This window comes from Eleutherodactylus coqui, chromosome 10 (genome assembly GCF_035609145.1).
Source record: "Eleutherodactylus coqui strain aEleCoq1 chromosome 10, aEleCoq1.hap1, whole genome shotgun sequence".
Taxonomy (NCBI): domain Eukaryota; kingdom Metazoa; phylum Chordata; class Amphibia; order Anura; family Eleutherodactylidae; genus Eleutherodactylus; species Eleutherodactylus coqui.
In genome coordinates this window covers 104,735,863-104,758,172 of record NC_089846.1, presented here as the reverse complement: position 1 = coordinate 104,758,172, position 22,310 = coordinate 104,735,863, and the positions used below count along the sequence as shown (strand labels likewise).

The 22,310-nt window shown below is 43.2% G+C and overlaps 1 protein-coding gene across 1 annotated transcript in view; it reads right to left on the bottom strand.

The window, feature by feature from the left end:
• Positions 1–22,310, bottom strand: part of TMEM255A (transmembrane protein 255A) — a 50,738-nt gene that overhangs the window by 10,310 nt on the left and 18,118 nt on the right. Inside the window, exons 2-4 of the mRNA XM_066581686.1 lie at positions 16,570–16,712; positions 13,700–13,762; positions 6,483–6,572 (exon numbers count right to left, since the gene is read on the bottom strand). Of these exons, the coding sequence (XP_066437783.1) occupies positions 6,483–6,572; positions 13,700–13,762; positions 16,570–16,712 (296 nt within the window). The remainder of the gene's footprint in view (positions 1–6,482; positions 6,573–13,699; positions 13,763–16,569; positions 16,713–22,310) is intronic.

Sequence of the window (22,310 nt, the reverse complement as noted above, 5' to 3'; positions counted from 1 at the left end):
AACCCAATGAAATCAGTGTGTTCTATTCTCTGTGTAATGTGTGTGCAAATACACCCATGTGAAGCCGGCCTAAGTAGTCTTGTTCATAGCACTAAAATCAGGAAGCCAGAACTAATCATAAAAACCGCTTTGATTGTTGATGACAGCATTAAAGGGGTTGTCCCGCGGCAGCAAGTGGGTCTATACACTTCTGTATGGCCATATTAATGCACTTTGTAATGTACATTGTGCATTAATTATGAGCCATACAGAAGTTATAAAAAGTTTTATACTTACCTGCTCCGTTGCTGGCGTCCTCGTCTCCATGGTTTCGGACTAATTTTCGGCCTCTGACGGCCAAATTAGCCGCGCTTGCGCAGTCCGGGTCTTCTGCTTTCTTCAATGGAGCCTCTCGTGCAGGATGCCGGCTCCGTGTAGCTCCGCCCCGTCACGTGCCGAATCCAGCCAATCAGGAGGCTGGAATCGGCAATGGACCGCACAGAAGAGCTGCGGTCCACGGAGGAAGAGGATCCCGGCGGCCATCTTCACCGGTAAGTATAGAAGTCACCGGAGCGCGGGGATTCAGGTAAGCGCTCCGGTAAGCTTTCTTTAGGTCCCTGCATCGGGGTTGTCTCGCGCCGAACGGGGGGGGGGGGGGGGGGTTTGAAAAAAAAAAAACCCGTTTCGGCGCGGGACAAACCCTTTAATGTCTTAGGTTGGTTTCACCCATTGTTCCTTAGAGCCCTTTTACACGGGTCGATAAATCGTTCAGCGGGCATCTGAACAATTGCCATTCAGTCTGAATACATGCCCTGACTGAAAGACGAATGACAATTCAATCTCGTATCGTTCAACTCAATGCTCAACGACTGCCCACTTACAAGAACGATCATCACTGTGACGGACTGTGGGGCATCTGCGCCCAACCAGTTGCCCCGTTTAAAAGGGCCCTTACAATTTTTCAGCAGCTGGTTCTTCTTACCATAATCATCAAAAAGTAAGCCCAACTGATGCTAAATATCAAGAATAATCCCTTTTGGACATTTGGTTAGGTGTCTTCAGAGGCGGAAAGTATATATATATATATATATATATATATATATATATATATATATATATATATATATATATATATATATAAATAAAACTTAAATGGGCTTCCCATGCAAAGTAATATTTATGACCCATCCTACTCAGGATAGATCAATAGCTGATTGGCTGAGGTCTGCCGCTCAAGACGCTGACCGATCAGCAGATCTGGTGCCCGCTGTCAGTGCCAGGATACACAGGGGTTGGAGAGGAAGCTGCTGCTCTGACTCATGCAGCGGCTGGCACTTGGAACTGCAGGTGCAGCAATCATTAAAATCAATTGCTGACAGCAGGTGCCCGATCAGCTGAGGTCTATAGTGGTGAACCCCAACCAATCAACTATTGAGGACTTATCCAGAGGATAGATCATAGATAGTATTTTGAATGGAGAACACCATTAAAAAAGGCTGGGCGCAACCCCCTTAACCCTGAGCATGGACATTTGCCTAACCCATGTAAAAATGTTCAAGCAAGGACACATATTCTTGCCACGTTGCGCTTTGAAAGTAAGCCAATGTGTGCCATTACTCCTACAGGCTTAGGAACAAATAGCTAAGCTAACTGATCTGTCAACCCAGAGCTGACTTCAAAATAATATCACATACCATAGATGAACATCATATATATTGCTTCCATAATGACACTGAAAAAAACCCACTACACTAAGACGAACATTAACAATAACAGTAACACTATAAAAAGGGCCAAAAAATACCACCACACCAGGATCACATATTACCACCACATATGGCCACAATGTTACTGAATAAAGACCTCTACAAGGATCGGCATTATCAAAACCACCAAATTAGACAACCAGATCGTGATCACGATACAGCTATACTGTTACTGAAAAAAACTTGTATAAAAAGACCTATATTACACCCATACAGGTGACCATATAGCGATAGATACCAGCTGTACGCAGACGCTCTGCAGACCATATTAGTAATTACAGTACAGTTACCTCCTGCGATCACAGATGATGTCCTTTCTGACTGGAGTCGTTCACCTTCCTTTTTCTTTTCCATCTGACCCATACTACATGACAACTTCTCCCAGTTACAGCTTGTCTCTGCAGAATGACGTACAGACAACTTTGGCTTCTCAATTGCCTTTGTTTTACACACCTCTACAAAATCTTCCTATCTATAGTGCTCCAGAAAATAGTAATGCCACCCCTAGTACCTCACACAATAATATACTCATTGTCAAAAAAAAAGAAAAAAAATTTGCGAAAAACTTGACACTTGAAGGGAAGCTCTAGTACCCTGTCGGGCCGCATCTAGCTTAGATGTAAAATGTGATACAGTCAGACACTGAGGCATACAATTCCATATGCTATCCTGTGGCACATTAGTCCCCATTTGTTGTAACAGAGCCTCTAGATCGTGCAAACTCATAGGCTGTCAAAGCTGGCATTCCAGACGGTCCCATACATGTTCTATTGGCGATAAATCTGGCGGCCGGGCAGCCATAGAAGTGTGGCAATATGGTAGAGGCATTCCTGTGACACCCTTGTGTGTGCGCGGTCCAGCATTATCCTGCTGGAAGCCTCTTGGAAGCCGCCATGAGAGGAACACATGTGGCTGCAGGATATCCTAAATATATCATTAAGTTGTTATTGTCCCTCGTACCATTTCTAGGGGTGACCGACAGTTGTAGGAGATGGCCCCTATAGACCATCACACCAACAGGGGGCAGTGTGCTGCTCCACAGCAAGGGCAGGATTGAGGAACTCACCCCTGGGTCTCCAGACACTAACACTACTATTGTTCATGCCAAAACTAAACTTGGATTTGTTGCTGCAGATAAACCATTTCCACTCCGTAGCAGTCCAGTTTCATCTTTCACGACATCAATGCAAACGGAGAAGACAGTGGGTGGGTGTTAAAGGCCGTATATGTAATGGGCGCCGTGAGACCAGATGTCCTTTAGCCAAGCATCTATAAATTGTTCTCAGAGACACAGGGACCTATAAGGATGGTGCCATCTGTCTATAGATGGTGGACAACCAAATAGGTGGCGCTGCTCAAACTTGTCAGACGATCAACTCTACTGGTAGTCTGTTAAGGGCATCCTGAGCCTGGTCACTTTAGGTGCATGCTCCATGCATCTATTGGTCCCAACACCTCTTAATAGTCTGGTCAAAATGGCCTATGTGGTGGGCAATTTGTTACGACCATCCAGCTTCTCGCATTCCAATAATGTGACCCCTCTTAAAGTCTGTTAACTGGGCGAAATCTCCTGGATTGTTTCATAGGGGCATGTCTAGTGGTCTATAAGAAAAAAAAGGTCCACTACACACAAGTACCCTCTGGAGAGCCTTTTTATAGACCGAGGAAACCAAGCCAGAAAACCATCCACAGACAGACTGTTTCGAGGTCAATCACTATTCCTATTACCAATCATTGATAAGACTTGTTATAAAGTCACTTTGATTTGAAGGAATGCTGCCATCCAATAGATGGCGCTGTAGAGGTATTTTTCCAGCTTTCTTATTTGCATAAATTTTGCAGCAATGACAACTTCTCCCAGCGGCGCAATTTATCTTGAGTGCAGTTCCCCCTTTTTTGTGCCTCCTCTCGGCCCTACACAGTAACTGCTACTTTTAGTGCCCTGCAAACAGTGTCCCCACCTAGTAATAATTGCTTCTTTAAGCTACCCCTCAGTAATGCACCCTTATATACCCCCCACACAGTAATACTACACCTTTATGCCTCTACTCAGTAATAATGCTCCCTTATATGCCCCCACTCAGTACTAATAACACCTTTTTCTTCTCAGTAATAAAGCCATCTTATGCCCACGTTCCGTAATAATGGTCGTGTATATTCTCATATTCAGTAATAACGCCCCCACTCAGTTGTAATGCCCCCTTATTCCTCCACTCAGTAATAATGCCCACTTATATGCCTTACTTCACAGGGGCAGAAACAGTCTAGGAGTATTAAAAGCCTATAATAATTAAAAGTATTAATCAACCAATTAAAAGAATTTATAGGGCCAGAACAAACAAAAAGTGCCTTGCCATACGGTCCCAAAAATTGTGTCTATGAAGACAAAACAATGGGTGAAATCATATAACGTCTGGGAGTAAGTCAAGAGATTGGGTCATGGGCTAAAATAGCCCACAAATGTGGGGAATTCTGGACCCCTTAAGACAACTTCCCAACGAAAGGAATAAACTAACAGTAGACACAATTTTTGTGACTGAGTGGCAAGGCACTTTGTTCTGGCTCTATAAATTCTTTTAATTGATTAATAATAAAATTATATTTTAGTAAGTTGACGTCTATTTTGTGAAGGGCCACTTATATGCCTCCACCTAGTTCTAATGGCCCCTTATATGATTAAAATAAGAAAAAAAATTTTTTTTAAAGTTTATGCTCACCTCCTGGCTGGTGTGTCCCACGCTACTCTGGTTCCCTCCTGAATCACATGCGCATGTCATGTGGTAACATCGGGTACCAGAGTGGTGCATAGTGCAGCAGCCATGGGCGAGTAGAAGTAGAAGTAAGGAAACAAGAAGTAAGGAAACTGAAGAGTAGACTAGATGGACCACGTGCTCTTTTAGCGCCCCTCATCATCCATTTGTAAAGGGGTCCTTTTTCAGTGTTCCATTTTGTAACAGATTCATATTTCTTTCCTGGTTCTTGGCGTGGTCAAGTACAAAATACATTGGTAAACAATACTACATTGGTAAACGGATCACAAAATGACCATGTTTTCAAGCCATCACCCACTGACACACAAGACAACAGATTGTGAGGATAATCATTCACCTTGGCATTATAGAAATCAGATCCTGGGGGAAAAACTGAAATACACCAGAAAGCGCCAGAGGGTCAATGGTTTCCATAGCACAGCGGTATGTCAGAGATTCCAGCCTCCAGCTCATGGAATTTCATTACAGGAGGTCTGTCACCTATATTTAGGGTACGAAACTAATCCCAACATAGAATGTGTCGGCTACAGATGAAAGCCACAGTAGCCGTTTAGCAATCTATGCCTGCAAGCTTTAAAAATCACAAAAAAAAACAACACAAGACTTTCTCGGCTTCCTGGTCGGTGTGCAAATCACTACAGAACCATTTAACAGTCAGTTCCCTAACATCAGGCAGTTCTCTCTCTCCCCTCCGTATTTGAAAGCACGCCCCTCGTAAGGAAGATAGATGCCTTCAGTTTAGTCAGGAGACGCCATGCGCCTGCACTGACACCGCACTGCGCAATGAAGACCGTTATCTCAGTGACGTTACATGCCCGCATTGGGGAGTTGAGTAACATCTCACCCATCACCAGCAATTCATACCCAATCTTAATACAAAATTCAACACTGTAAGACGCAACATATTTATTATGAAGCGATGCCCCCATTGCCTGTCCGCACACCAGAAAAACAAGTCTATGGCTATGAGCCTATGCGCTATACTTTACACCAATTTCTGTCTCTTCCCCCTCTCCCACTAAAACTTACCCATTTTTCAGGTCGCTTTTAAAAAAAGACTAGAAAAGTGCAAAACAGCCAAAAGTTGCCAAATTTTTATGCAAATGAGGCGGGCTCCAAAAATGTGCAACTTTTGTATGTCACTTTTCTTCTGTACAGCTGATAAGTTTCCCCCTGCAGATGGGATTTGAAGATCTGCATCAGATAAGGCAAACAGTGAGAAGTCAATTAATGCTGAAGTTTGGAACTAGAAAGGACTTTGTGTTAAAAGTTGGAGTTTCTTCTAGTAAAACAGCAACGTACAGAGTCTACCGCGGAGGCAGAACTACCAGCCATAGCGACTGCGGTTGGTCCATAATGTCAAGGACTATGTGTGGCTGTACCGGTCCTTCTTTGATCGCTTGTTCCATAGATCAAGTGGTGTTCTTTGGTTCCTACATCTACGGCCATTTGCCAGCACTGCTCTGTGTAAAGAGCAATAGGTCAAAGAAGGGAAGGTACGATCAGTCGCACAGAGGGGTCACCATCCCTAGAATCTGGTATGACAGAGGCCGCGTCGTTCTAATTGCATTGCAATGGAATGGCGCACAATGTCAATAGTGTAGCACACCGCGTCTGTCAGGATAATGGCTGCTACAGTACTATATATATATTTTTAAGTTTTTTAAATTACTATCCAATTATAAGTACTATACGCATATACAATCAGGAAATGTTCATGCTAGAGAGTAAGAGGGATGCTATTCAAAAGTTTGCTACGGAGCCCAGCCTTTTCTCGTTACGCCCCTGGTCTACCTTTGCATTACATACATGAAAGCTAAGAGAACAGACTCTGTGCCGGCCTCTGAAAACCAGCGGGTCCTTAATGATAATTCTTCTCTTCCTTTTTAATTATTTACAGTTCAACTAGAAACACATCAATGCCAAACTGATATAATAAAGGAAAGTCACTTAAAATTGTACTTACGAGATGTCTTGCAGCAAACACACCATCCACAATAGCGCAACAGAAAGCCGCAATCACGCCAAAACTGATAAATACTATCGATGCAACAAGCTGTAAATACAAGAAAATAAGACATAACGAGATAAAGCCAAGAGCAGGCAAAGATACAATATACACAATAAAACCGAAAGAATGCTTTGATTTAATAAGGCCGGGTTCACATCTGTGCCAGAACATCCGTTTGGAGGTTCCATCGCAGATCCGGCACAAATACCGGAAGATATAGTGCTGCATGCAGAGCTTTTTCTACCGGTGAAATGCTGGGCAGTTGAGCGAAAATTGAATGGCCCCCATTATAGTCAATGATGTCCATTTGCCACATTTCAGTTGTCATACGATGGATCCATTTGGCCAGGGGATTCTTTTTTTCGGAGCAGCAAAAAGGAACCCCTGCCGCAGATGTGAAAGCAGCCTATAACAGTGTTCCTTAAACGGATAGGTACAATGGCTGGTTGTTGCAAACTCAATGCTGGATGACTTGAGTCCTGTAGCTTTATAAAAGCCATATTCAACCACTGAAGCCTGCGATTGGCTGAGCACAACGAATGCACATGAGCACTTCTTCCAAGACCAGAACGGCAAGGATCGTGGCTCTTCGGCTGGACAGTGAGCCACAGTAGGAGATAAGTATAGCTTATTTCTTCATTTAACACCAGTTTGTGCACCTATTTTTTCATGTTCCGGAGAACTCCTTCAACTAGAGCCCAGAAGGGCAAGGATTTATTTTCTGTTTTGTAGCATGTATTATATGCTGAAAAGTGCCGGTACAACTTTGCTGCCATTGTTTAGTTTGGACTTTTAAATCTGTGAACCCTGTGAAGAGTCGTAGTAACATAGTATGTAAGGCCGAATGAAGACAATGTCCATCTAGTCCAGCCTGTTTATCCTCCTATGTTGTTGATCCAGAAGAAGGCAAAAAAAACCAAGAGGCAGAAGCCAATTAGCCCTTTTGGGGGAAAATTCCTTCCCGACTCCCTGATGGCAATCAGACTAATCCCTGGATCAACCTCTAATAGTTCCTACCTGCCTATATACCCGGATTAACAATTAACCTAAGATTTATATCCTGTAATATCCTTCCCCTCCAGAAAGACATCAAGTCCCCTCTTAAACTCCTCTATGGATTTTGCCATCACCACATCCTCAGGCAGAGAGTTCCACAGTCTAACTGCTCTTACAGTAAACAACCCTTTTCTGTGTTGGCGATGAAACCTGCTTTCTTCTGGACGTAGCGGATGCCCTCTCAATACCATTGCAGTCCTGGGTATAAACAGATCATGGGAGAGATCCTTGTATTGTCCCCTCATGTATTTATACATAGTTATTTGATCGCCCCTTAACCGTCTTTTTTCCATGGTAAATAATCCCAATTTGGATAGCCTCTCTGGGTATTCCAGTCCCGTCATTCCATGTATTAGTTTAGTTGCCCTTCTTTGAACCCCCTCCAGTACTGTAACATCTTTCCTGAGCACCGGTGACCAGAATTGTACGCAGTATTCCATGTGAGGCCTGACAAGTGCCTTCTATAGTGGGAGGATAATGTTCTCATCCCTCGCCCCTATACCTCTTTTAATGCACTGTAAGACTTCATTAGCCTTTGCAGCTGCTGACTGGCATTGGTTACTCCAGTTTAGTCTACAGTCCACTAGCATCCCCAGGTCTTTTTCCATCTCACTTTTCCCTACCAGTACCCCATTTAGTGTATATTGGGGACATCCGTTTCTCCTGCCCATGTGCATAACCTTACATTTAATCAACATTAAACTTCATTTGCCATTTTCCTACCCAAGCCCCCAGCTTTTCTAGATACGTTTGTAGCCGTACATTGTCCTCCGTTGCATTGATTATATTGTATAATTTTGTGTCATCTGCAAATATCGATATTTTGCTGTGCAGCCCCTCTATCAGGTCATTGATAAATATATTTAACAGAATGGGGCCTAATACTGAACCCTGTGGCACCCCGCTAGCGACGGTGGCCCAATCAGAGTACGAACCATTTATTACCACCCTCTGCTTTCTATCTCTGAGCCAATTCTTTACTCAGATACACACGTTTTCACCCAATGCCAACCGCACCCCTTCACACAGATCCTGATAATATATAGATACACCATATATTATATTCCTTGAGATGTAAATTTCTCCTGCTAATTCACATTCTTAAAACGCTACATCATTTTGAATAATTGAGAATGTGTCATGAGACAACGCAGCTCTAATATAAAATATTAACCACGCTAAAGTCAGAATAGTAAACTCCAGGCATAGACCACAAGGCCAGGAAGGTAGCCACGGTACGAGGGGTAGGTTGAATGGTAGGGTCAGAGCTGTGGCCAAGAAGCCACTCTGCCTTGTCCTAGCCATTTCAATACTAGGCTTGGACCGCTACTGATAATTAAGAATCCCTGTTGGTGGAAAACCTAGCTAGGATTTTGCACAAGTCAAAGGTTGTTTCTACAAGTGAGTTCAATATTCCTGGTTATAATACATGTTATTACTTAATACATGCTTTTCAGACTGCAGTTTGCCCCTTCCCTTGCTCTCCAACTGAGGTTTTTGTCACACGTCTTTTCATCTGTTGTTCCAATCTTTTTGACGAACACTATAATAAAACTACATTTTAACTCCTCACTCTCATCCATAAAGCTCTCCACAGTGCTGCACCTCCTTATATCTCATCTCTATCGATCACTCTATCCATGTTCTCCGCTCTGCTAAGGACCCTAGACTAAATTTCCTCTTTAACCTGAACCTCCCACTCCGGTCTGCAAGATTTTTTTTCCAAGCTGCACTACTTCTTTAAATTGCACTACCCACAGACAAGCAGGTTAATTCACAATGCGCACAATTTTAAGCGTGCCCTAAAAACACATCTTATTAGGGCGGCCTACATATTCCCTATTCTAACTGTACTCCATTTACAACACTTCTATGTTCCCCTTTGTAAGCCTGACCCTGTTCATGCCACTGCATCCCCACATCACATACATCCTAAGGGCCCCTTTTACACTGGATGATTCGTTCAGCTTCTCGCCTGATTCTGAACAAGAACATTCAATGTGAATGCCTGCACAACCAACGACTGTCGTTCGGATTGTGCAGGTGCGAAAAACAAACGAACGGCCCGTGTGAACAGGCAGTCGCTTATCTATGAACAACTGCCTGTTTACTTTAAATAGAGGTTGATGGCCGGAACGATCTCCGGGCTGCTCTGCCTCCATTCACTGAGTGATGATCGCTCCTGTGCAAAATGCTTTTAGTGCTTTTCTGTAGTACCGTAGTTGCACTGAAAAGAGCATGCTTTTTACCAGGAACTGCGGCAGTGTTGCAATGTGGTTTTCAGCTGAATGACTTGTGAAGCACCGATCAGCCATACACTTTTTTTTTTACGTCAGTCACTAGTGGGCTTTACATGTGCACATACATCTTTTTAAGGCGCTGACTTGGTTGACTGACAGCCAGGCTCCTGCTGTAACTGCCTGGAACTGAGAAACCTCAGATCCTGGCAGTTCAAACCCTTACATACTACAAGCAACTGCAGCATGTAAACAGATGACAGGGGACAGGGCTGCTCCTGTCACCCATCGGCACCCTGCAACGCGATTGCAAGGTACCAATTGGTTTCCATGACAGCTGGAGGCCAGACAAAGGCCTCTTCGTCTGCCATGCAACTCAGCCTATTAGACCCCACCTCCCGCAGAGTTTAAGGTCATAGGCATTGTAGAATGAATTAAATAAGTAATGCAGTTTACTATCCTAGTGATCAAATGATCACGACTTCAAGTCCTCTTGAGGGACCAAAAAACTAAGTGTAAAAAAAAAAAAAAAAAAAAAAAGGTCAATAAAGAAAACGTAACATGTTTTTTTACAAGAAAAAAAAAAAGTCCAGTTTAAAAAAAAATATATATATATGCATTTAACCATAAGACTTTTTTTTACATTTATCCATTCAAAAAGAACAAAAAACAAAGAAAACACCTAATAGATATTACCACATTCTCAACAACCCAGAAGGTGAGCATCTTATTAACATACCTTACATGGTGAACACCATAAAAATAATTTTTAAAAAGTATTGCCAGAATTGTTTTACTTTTGCTCGCCTTCCAAAAAAGGCAATCCAAAAGTCACATTTAGTTCAAAATGGAACCAATAAAAACAACTCTTCCTGCAAAAACAAGATCTCACGTAGCTCCATTCTAGGACAATTCCATTATCCTTCGGCACCTGCTCAGCTTCAAAATTTCCTCAAAATTCTTAAAAAAAATAAAGGTCAGTAATTTCTATATTATGAAAAAAATATCTTGCCCCGGCTGCTACACTGAAACATTATATTGTCCAAGATAAATGATGTAAAAGGTTGTGATAAGTTGTATTTACTAACAGATACATTGTATTCTTTATGTCCTGGACCAACAGTGCATGCTATAAATGGTGACAGAATATACGAGGTGGTGATAAGTCTTTGGCTTTACCCAGAAAGAAATGATAGGAAGATGAAACTTTCCATTTATTCCACATCCTCTCCACTGATGCCAACACACTTCTTACATCGGTATTCCAAGTTCTGTAAGCCTTGCAAAATGAAGGATTTCGGTTGTGCCTCAAACCAGTCATCCGCAGCAGCCATGGCATCAGAAATGGTGTGAAATTTGGTACCCTTGAGGTGTTTCTTCAGGTTTGGAAACAGATGATAGTCGGAGGGAGCTAGATCTGGTCAATAAGGTGAGTGGTCAAACAGCTGGAAGCCTAGCTCCACCAGTTTTGCTATAGTCACTTGTGCAGTGTGAGCGGAGGCGTTGTCATGCAGGAACAAGATTCCTTTGGACAGCTTGCCGCGCCTTTTGGCCTTCAGAGCTGCCTTCAATTGGTCCAAAAGTTCAGTGTAATACCTTGCATTGATGGTGGAACCATTTTGAAGGAAGTCCACTAGCAGCACCCACTCCTTATCCCAGAACACAGACGCCATTGCCTTAGTGGCTGATTTTTGCACCCTAAACTACTTTGGGTGAGGAGAACCACTGTGCCTCCACTCTTCTGACTGCTCCTTGGTTTCAGGGTCATACAAATAAATCCAGGTCTCATCCATAGTGACCAGTCCATCCAGGAAGTTCTTATCAGTCCGGAAACGCTGACAAATGGACCGGGAAGTTTTCACTCGCATGCTTTTCTGATCTGTTGTCAAACATTTGGGGACCCACTCTGCAGATAGCTTCTTCATGTACAAATGTTCATGGATAATGACACAAACACGTTCACCAGAAGTCCCCATGATGTCTGCTATTACTTTAGCTGAGATTCTCACATTCTCCAGTATGAGGTTGTGCACAGCATCGGCGATCTCCGGAGCAACAACCTCTCTCGGTCGTCCAGGACGTTCCTCATCATTGGTGCTGAAGTGGCCCGTTTTAAATTTGGCCACCTAATTCTTAACTGTAGAATACGAAGGGCATTGATTCCCCAATGTCTGCCACATATCACCATGAATATCCTTCGCGGACCTTCCTTGCAGAAACAAGAATTTTATCACTCCTCTGCTCTCACTTGCTGTGAATATCGCCTTAGACTCCGCCATTTTGTTTTCCTGCGTCCCGAGATCACGGTTACCATAAGCTACAAACACAACATTTTGAAAACCTATATTAGACACGTAAGGCTTTCATGTGATGTAACATTCGTTACCATAGAAACAGAAAAAGAAAACAAAGCCAAAGACTTATCAGCAGCCCCTCGTTCAATTTCATATTCAGAGGGGCTCTCTATTACAGACCTGGAAAACAGAAGAATTATATGAAATAAACTAAGGAAAGAGAATCTAAACACCCTAAAGCTGTCTAACACTAATATTTGTTCCATCGAAGGGTTTATCCAAAAGGGCTACAAATTTTGCAAACCATGTAAGAATAGTGCAAAAACAAGGGGAACGTCATCACCCAGTGCCCATTCCCTCACTGGTGTCAACCTCTTGCTTCAGCAGTGATGACGTTCCAACTATGGGAAATGTGACCACTGCAGCTAATCACCGTCCAAAGCAAGGCGATTGGCTGTAGAAAGTTACAGCCCTGTTCGCTGGCTCGAAGCAACAGGAAGTGAAGAAGAGTGGAGCTGTGGGCACCAGCAGATCTGGAGCACTGGTGGATCGGTTAAGGAGAGTATGTCATTTTTTAAGTGTTTTTCCACCACTATTAACAGGTTTGTTTATCAAGGTAAAAAGCTGTTTTGCACTTTATAGGAGTTTTCTAAAACCATGATATTGATAACTTATTTCAGATTGATGGAACCCTAGCGCCACAGTCGCTTTAACGCATAACAGACACAGTGCCAAACATAGCGTAGTGGATGTACCTGGTATAGCAGCTCAATTACATTCACTAGAATGGAGCTGAGCTGCTCTCAGGCTATGTGACTGATGAACGTGGCGTCACATTCCAGTATCTTGATGGAAAGGCTAAGCCCCATCTTCTTATGAGATAGTTATATGAAAAGGGATGTCCTCCTAGGTTTGTTGTTAAATAAAGCTGAGCGAGCATGCTCGTTCGAGCATTAGCCTGCTCGATGTACTTGTTACCCGAGCAGAGCACCACGCAGTGCTCGAAAAAATTTCACCCTCTCCTCCCCACATGCTTTCAATGGAGCTGCAGCTGCTGCTGGCTCCATCATTGAAAACAATAGTTGCCGGCACCCCTGAATTGTTTTTCATGGAAGGGCTTTACATATAAGCCCTTCCCTAAAAAACAATCATTTTAGTGTAAACAAACAAACTCACCTGTCCACCGCTGCCATGTCCCCCGCAGGAATAAAGAACACATCTGCCGCATGCGGCAGATGTTTCTTTCATCCCCGCTAGTAAAAAGTTTCCTGCTGCACCTGCCACATCTGTGACAGATGCAGCAAAGCAATTCTTCAATTCCCTGCCGCAGCAGCCGCGGCTCCATTGAAGACAATGCAGAGCACGGGTCACCTTGAAAAATGCTCGAGTCTCTCATTGACTTCAATGGGGTTCGTTACTCAAAAAGAGCTCTCGAGCATTACAAAAAGCTCGGCTCGAGTAACGAGCACCCGAGTATTTTGGTGCTCACTCATCTCTATTGTTAAACCTTGAGTGAGGAATTTGAAGTTCTAATTCTACTTTAAGAATATCTTTGCATAATATTTCACAATGTATTAATACTTACCATCTGCCTTTTATTCTCTATTAAATTGGATCCAATTATTCCAAGTATGGATCCAAATCCAAGCTGAAGGGGGAAAAAAAGGCAGTTTTACACGTACAATTGGCTAATTGTAAAATTTTGATTGTACAATCACATGAAAAAAAAATGTAGCTATATACTCTTTGGGATAGATGGGGGATATGGAGGCTGCTACTGCTCCGCAAACGCAACAAAAAGCAAGTTCAGTCAGCACTTACAAAGCACTTACCCCATGGCTGCAACGGTAGAAGCCATTTCCTGCATAGCATCACATAGCGGTGCCATGCGAGAAAACATCACTCAGGTGTATGACTGCATTCAAAAAAGTGGGATTTATATTTGTGCATCTTGCAGCGCACAAATCGTGCACAATTTTGACGCCCTTGTGAAGGCAGCCTAAACGTGATAAATAGGCTCACATACTTTGGCCAAATGTGCGTCAAGAACCTTCCCAACCATTTTATTTGGTTTGTAAATTTACAGGAATTCCGCGTGTCGCCTGGGGTACCTTGATGAGACTTGGAAATGTGCAAGAGGGAAGAGACACAGGAAACCATTCTGAACTATGGTGTCCACTGCCATAAAAAGGTCCAGTTGAAGGACCCTATTTTTCTTCTCCTTGCAATGCACAAATCGTGCACAATTTTGACGCCCTTGTGAAGGCAGCCTAAACGTGATAAATAGGCTCACATACTTTGGCCAAATGTGCGTCAAGAACCTTCCCAACCATTTTATTTGGTTTGTAAATTTACAGGAATTCCGCGTGTCGCCTGGGGTACCTTGATGAGACTTGGAAATGTGCAAGAGGGAAGAGACACAGGAAACCATTCTGAACTATGGTGTCCACTGCCATAAAAAGGTCCAGTTGAAGGACCCCATTTTTCTTCTCCTGCCTCTCCCTTCTCCCCTTCTATGTCTTTTCCCTTTTCTTTCCCAACCTCCCTTTTAAAGGGTATAACGAACTGTCACTAGCCACCTGGCCCCAACCTTAATTGGACTTGATGATTCCTCTATAACACTACTGTATATGGAAATTACTTTTCTTGGTTTTTCGGATTATTGTGTCATGTAAACACACTTTACCCTGTCTATGGCCCAATGCCCACGGACAGATTTTAGCTGCGGAATTTGCGGTCAGACACCCGCCGCAAATTCCACAGCAATGTCAGTCCATAGACATGCCATGTTAAACGATTCTCCCCTGCCCATGAGCGGAAATGAACTGCGATTTTCCGCTCGCTGGGGAAAATCACAGCAAGTTTTAATTTGTGCGTAAAATCGCACGGACGGCTTCTATTGCAGTCAATGGAAGCTGTCCGTCCCACGATATTCTGCGATGTGAGCACAACGGAAGTATAGCGGGAAATAGAGTCACTGCACTGCGCATACGAGCTGGCCAAGACGCTCACGCTCATAGCGGATCCAGAGGGGTGAGGGGACGCCAGGTCTGATTCTGCTGCAAAATGTAGCAAATATAAAAGTTATGCAAACTTACTTCAGATACTAAGTGCTGGTGCTATGGGTTTTGCCCGTCCTGTATTGTTGTAGCCATAGAATATGGGCACCGGCACATTTAATTCATTTGAAGGGAGTGCCGACTGAATTTGGTTTTTGGAGTAGTCCATTTAATTTTTTTTATTGATGACAGACTTAAAAAGAAAACAAGCTAGCCATTTTAAGCAATCAAAATAACTGTTCAATCAGAGAGAGTCAGGCCAAAAGCACATGGCCATTTGAGAGTCATGCCTGGGAAACTCATACTGAGCAGCACATGGACACGGTCTGTGTACAGGCCAACGCTGCACATTGCGTGTCCTATTCATATCTATAAAAATAGACTAGAATAGGACAAACCACGATTTTGTTTCAGGCGGAAAATCCGTCCATGCGATAAGCATGCATGAGAATAGCCTGATGGAATATAATGCGGCTATGTGTAGTCAGTCGACAGCACACAGCCCAAAAAACATGGCCATGTGCCTTTGGTCTTAATCAAATACAGTGTTTCCTCCAAAATCAGACAGGTTATCTATATTAAATATTTTCCCCAAAATATGTGCTAGGGCTCATCTTCAGGGGATGTCTTATTTTACTTACCCAGCAGGCTCGTTCCAGGTCCTTCCCACTGCTCTCCAGAACTTGGCACAGTTCCCGCAGTCCTAGCCCGCCCCCACACAGGATCACCTCTTAGTTACGGGATTCATAAATCCTGCCTCCACAAAGCGATGGTTGTGATTAGCTGAGCAGCGTTCGAGGAACCAATGGCAGCCATCGCTTCGTGGAGGCAGGGTTTATGGATTGGCTGAGCTTGGTTCTTTAAGCACTGCTCAGCCAAATCAGTGCAGCACTCGAAGAACCAATCACAGCCATCACTTTGTGGAGGTGGGATTAATGAATTCCGTAACCAGGAAGAGAATCTGTGTGGTTGGCCGAGGATTGTGGGAGCCACACCGGGGCTCCGGAGAGCAGCAGGAAGGATCTACACCTGCTGGGTGGGGACACACCTAATGCATGTCTAAATAAATTATACATATATTATACACACACACACTCATTAACTAGAGCTTATTTTGGGGGTACACCTTATATTTCAAGCCTCCCCGAAAATCCTAAAACATTATGCTAGGGCTTAATTTTCAGAGTGGGGGGGATAAATTAAAAAATAATAATAAATCTATATGTAACGTATACCAGGCCAGGGATTGCCCATAATGAATGGGGATCTGATAAAGAGGAACACATTGAATAGAAGCTTCCACTATGTAACATTTCAGAATTGCAGCAACATTTTGTCATCAGCTTACAATCCATTACAATTCTATAAACCTCATTGTAAGACATTTCGAACTTACTATTACTCCCGGATAGTAGCCTCCCACAGTCACATTCTCAGTTCTGGTGGTTGCAGCAAGACCCACCGTTAAAATTAATATGGATACCAGGAAAAGCGTCACCGTAACAAATACGGAATTTCGTCTTCTTCTATTAAAAGAGCCTGCAATATAATAAAATAGTAAATTACTAAAAACTGAGCAATTTATCTAGCAAGACAATAGTCAGTGTGCCCTGGGGATCTACGGTGCTTGGAGTTCAGATCAGTAGACCTGCGATCGGTCCGGGACGCTCATCTGTATTACAGTATGCCCGTATCGCACTCCTGTACAACTGGCCCAAAGAGATTTGGAAAGTAATTTGTGAGGATTCTAAGCGCTTCCAGCACAAGAGGACTGGGAGAGATAAGTAAATGCTAGAACACCAGTGTATGGATAAAACTATTACTTACTGCATGTAACACGTGCTTATAGCATTGATCGGCTCTTGCCTTTACACTGGCCATTCATCATTTTGACCACTCAGGAACAATAATGCTTAGGAGTTCAGATCCACGCGGGACTACAGTCTGGTTTTTGTGAATGTGTTATAAGCTGGCACTGGCATTTAACCCTTTCCAACCCACTGTCTGACGTCTAAAGACATTCTGATTGAAGGCTGTACAGATTCTGATATCGGAAGACGCCCGGCAGGGTATTCTTACTGTGGATTACTGGCCGCTCTTGTCGGGGGCCTCTCCAGCATGTCCCATACCGCAGTACTGGCTCTAGCCAGCAGATGGCACCATTGTATAATGGCAGAAAGAGAAAACCCCCTAGGAAACCCTGAATTCAAAATTGGATTGCAAAGGGTTAATGCAGTATTTATTTTGGCAATAAATCACATAGAGCGCCTCTGTACACTCAAGGGTGGAGACACCCATATAGAGCTTAAATGGTTTTGCATTTTTTTTTCTACTTCTTCAATCTTCTTCTTTCCAGTTCCTAGGTACCCCACTATATTACCTCCCCCCTCGCCCCCCACATTTTTTTTTATTTACCTTTAAACTTAGTAACTTGGTTTCTTACTTCAAGAATGTGGAGTTAGCTCTGCCTCCACACATAGAATCTTGTCTAAATAATGGTATCCTTGAAAACTGCAGATGCCGTAAGACCTGATGGAGGACGGCCCAGACCATCGGACAGAATTTGCAGGATAGTTACATAGCATCCTAACATAGCAATGGTTTATTATCCCCGTCAGGTGATGTTCAGTGATGAAGCAGATTTCTTTGTGAATAATGAGGTCAACAAGTAGAATCACCGATACTGCTCAGACACAAACCCTCACTAGACTGATCTATCTGACATGGTTGCTTCACCTAAAGTGATGGTATGGTGTAGCGTATGGGGTACGGGAATTGTGAGCCCTTTCGACATTGAGGGAACATTAAGAGCAGACGGTTATGCAACTTGGTTAGCAAGGAAGGAAACATCTTCCTCTATCAGGAGGATGGAACATTTCCAGAATTCTTCCAAGATGGCACCCCACCTCATTACAGACATGCTGTCAGAGACTATCTTGATGTGCAGTTTCCCCAAAAGTGGATTGGTCGAAGTGGCCGCCACGTTCTCCTGATTTGACCCCTTTGGATTTGTGGGGTCGTGTTAAGGTACTTGTTTACTCCAAGAAGATACAGAAAGCTGCTCATCTCAAAACACAGAAGTGTTGAAACTTGTGCCAACATTCAACCTTGCGTTTTGGTGAGAATTCATCATGAATGGTTGGAAAGGATAGGGTTAACACTTGAAAATAGTGGGCAGCATTTAAAACATTCTGTTATTATAGGGGAATTATGACATTAAAATCATAGTTAACATCAGCGTAATTACAAAAAAAAAAAGTTATGGAAAAATTAAAGTTTTATTCAAAATGGCCGTCGTGTTGGTCACATGGCCTAACAGGTTTTGCCCTTGCCCCACAGCTTGTATGCAAAATTGGATCACGGTCTACCAAATAGTTTTCATTCTACATCGGCAATTCCACACTTTTGAGAGCTCCTGCATATTGGGGCATCATATGGCTTATCAGGGCACTCTATACCCTAATTATTTAGGTAATGTTATACGCCTCTCTGAGTTCTGCATTGGCTGTATTATTTATATTACTATATTGGAAATTTAAATCATCTTACATGTTCAGGACTGGCATGAGACAATTACTGGACTATTAGGTGGTTCAGACTGCTTGCTGACTGTTTCCAATAGTAACCAGCAGAAGTGTGAATTCAGCACTGAAATGTAGTATAATCTATAGAATCAGTGCAAAAGAAGTAAAGCAAATAACTAGAAAAGTTACTCAACTATTATGTAGATTATATCTGCATAATGGCACTCAAAAGGTGTACATGCCCTTTAAAGGACACGTGGACAGAAGCTTGTAAATGCCATGTACTATGACCTTCTAACAGAACTCTAAGCCATTGTCTTTATGGATGCAGCTCAGGGTGTAGCTATAAGTAGTGAAGAATTCTAAGTGGCACATGGTAGGCGGGAGGTCCAGTTATCAATTTGTATTGGGGGGGGAGCTTCAAGTTACATCTAAGGGTGCGTCTATACACCGTAGATATTCCCCCTACCGCCCCACCCCCCTTCCCGGGTAGCTTTACAACTACCGGGCCATGTAGCCCTACAGTTTGCCACTTGTTATTTGGTACATTACAGTAAAGCATGGAAAAAACGTTTCAAATATTAATTATTCACTAAAATCTGCAAACGTAACAAGAGTGATACATTTTATCTTTCACAGCCACATAACGTTTGGCACCAGTAGAATAATCTGCATATACCTAATTACTAGGCTAGAACAATATTTCTGCAACGCAAACCCTTTAGATGTGCTGTGATTAATATTAATTTCCCATCAGTCTAAAGTGCAAGCTGTCTGACTTCAGCAAGATTAGAGCATTTGTTGACATTCTATAATATCCAATAGCTGACAATACGTAGCCATTTTGATAGCATACGGTTCCGTCGCAAATCCGGCACAAAATACGAAATAGCGCTTTTTCTTCCGGTGAAATGCCAGGCAGCTTAGCAAAAACCAAACCCATTATAGTCAACGGGGTCCATTTGGTGCTATTCAGCTCCATCATAAGACAGAACCGTTCCGCTAGGGGATTCCCCTTTCCTGCTCCCCCAAAGGAGCAGAAAACAGAACCCCCCGATGCAGATGTGAAAGCAGCTTGACAGGATGCACTATAAAGCTTTAATAGATGAGTGTCCCAGAGGTGGAAAGGAGAGACCCGCTGAGGGATTCTGCACGGAAAATCCACGCGGGCCCGAATTTCCCTGTGGAGATGAAGCCTTAGGCCTCATGGCACCGGGGAAAATTAGGCCTGCGCGGATTTCTGCTGCGGATGCCCTATAATTGTCTTTTTTTTCATGCGGGAGATCAATTGAGATATAAGCTCTATGAGCTCCCGCATGCATGATCCGCACTAAAATGGAGCATGTCAAGTTTTGGTTTTTTTTCACACGCGTGAAATACGCAAATCACTTAGAATACCATCTGTGGCTATTTAATTAACTGCGGATGGTCAATGCTTTCCTATGGGATGCGGATTTGCGTTTTTTTTTTCCATGCGGGGATTTGCTAAATATAATTTCCCCATAGACATAAGACCTTATAGATTTGATGAAGAATACATCTTGGTTTCGGAACCGTACTCAGGCCGGTGAGCGTTACAAACAGATGAAAGTTGTAAAATGAAAATCATTTCTGGACACCAAGTACAACCACAGTGGTCAATTTCTCATTGTAAAAAGGACCAATGTACCCAGCAACAAGAGTCTGTCTTAAGTATGACGTCATCATGTGATGCAATAGTGCCGGCACCTTAAGGTACTAAAAGTATTTTAGTGTAGCTCTGGACTTCGGGATGCTATCAGGTCGTGTGAGATGTTATAAAACTCACTAAGACTGATCAAAAATGGAAGAAGTGAAAAATTAAACGGTGAACATTTAAAAAAACAAAAAAAACTGTGGTGCAAAGAAAGATACGAAAAAGGTCTTCATGAAATTTCATGACTAGAGATGAGCGAGCGCGCTCGGATAAATCAGTTACTCGAGCGAGCCTCGCTCTTCTCGAGTAACTGCATTCTTGTCTGAGCATACTCGGGGGTGGATCCGGGGGGTGAGCGGGCAAAGAGAGAGAGAGAGAGATCTCTCTCTCTCTCCCCTGCTACCCACCCCCACCCTGAGCACACTCGGACAAGAATGCAGTTACTCAAGAAGAGCGAGGCTTGCTCGAATAACTGACTTATCCGAGCGTGCTTGCTCATCTCTAGTCATGACCTATGGCTAACAAATGGCTTCAAAATTATCAATAATGCATTCGAGAGGATGGAGCGGCTTGTGCGGCATCTCTTACCATACACATATGTTACTTCTCCTATCACAGACCCATTGGACATATCTTACCATACGTATGTTACTTCTACCATCACAGACCCGTTGGACATCTCTCACCGTACGTGTTACTTCTCCTATCACAGACCTGTTGGACATCTCTCACCGTACGCGTTACTTCTCCTATCACAGCCCCGTTGGACATATCTTACCATACGTATGTTACTTCTACCATCACAGACCTGTTGGACATCTCTCACCGTACGTATGTTACTTCTCCCATCACAGACCCGTTGGACATCTCTTACCATACGTATGTTACGTCTCCTATCACAGACCCATTGGACCTCTCTTACCATATGTATGTTACTTCTCCTATCACAGACCTGTTGGACATCTCTTACCATACGTATGTTACTTCTCCTATCACAGACCCGTTGGCCATCTCTTACCATACGTATGTTACTTCTCACATCAAAGACCCGTTGGCCATCTCTTACCATACGTATGTTACTTCTCCTACCACAGACCCGTTGGCCATCTCTTACCATACGTATGTTACGTCTCCTACCACAGACCCGTTGGACGTCTCTTACCGTACGTATGTTACTTCTCCCATCACAGACCCGTTGGCCATCTCTTACCATACGTATGTTACTTCTCCCATCACAGACCCGTAGGACATCTCTTACCATATGTATGTTACTTCTCCTATCACACACCAGTTAGAAGTAACATATGTATGGTAAGAGATGTCTCACGCCACAGACCCGTTGGCCATCTCTTACCATACATATCTTACTTCTCACATCACAGACCCGTTGGACATCCACTGTGTGTGGACAATGTGTAAATTTGTGTAGAAATAAATTAAATTCCAAACACAATTTTTCAAACTCATAATGACTAGATAATTTACTTTGAGGATACTCCTCATGCGAATAGTTTTCTACGCCCCTAAAGACTTGAGCCTGGTTTTATTTTTTTGGCAGTAGAATTACATATTAATCATCATCATCATGCAATAATCCTGAAGAAGCCTGGAGGCACGGCTTCAAGAATTTAGTAGAATGACACAAACTGCAATAAAAACATATTAGTTGCTTTCTTTAGATACCCTAAAGTGGCCGGTGCCTTTAGAGGGACTCTATCATAAGGTTCCCGTCCATCAAGCCGCAGGCTGCGTGAACTCGGGACTGACCGGGACGCCTATCGCCCCCATGTATGTGTTCTTCTGAAACGCTGAAAAAAAAATTTGCTGAAATTTGAATTTGGAACTGAGTTCCGAGTCGCGACCGCACTGGCCTATCCCCACTCGCAACATGTAGACTAACCGCTACAACACGAAGAGAGGAGAGCAGTCAGTCTACAT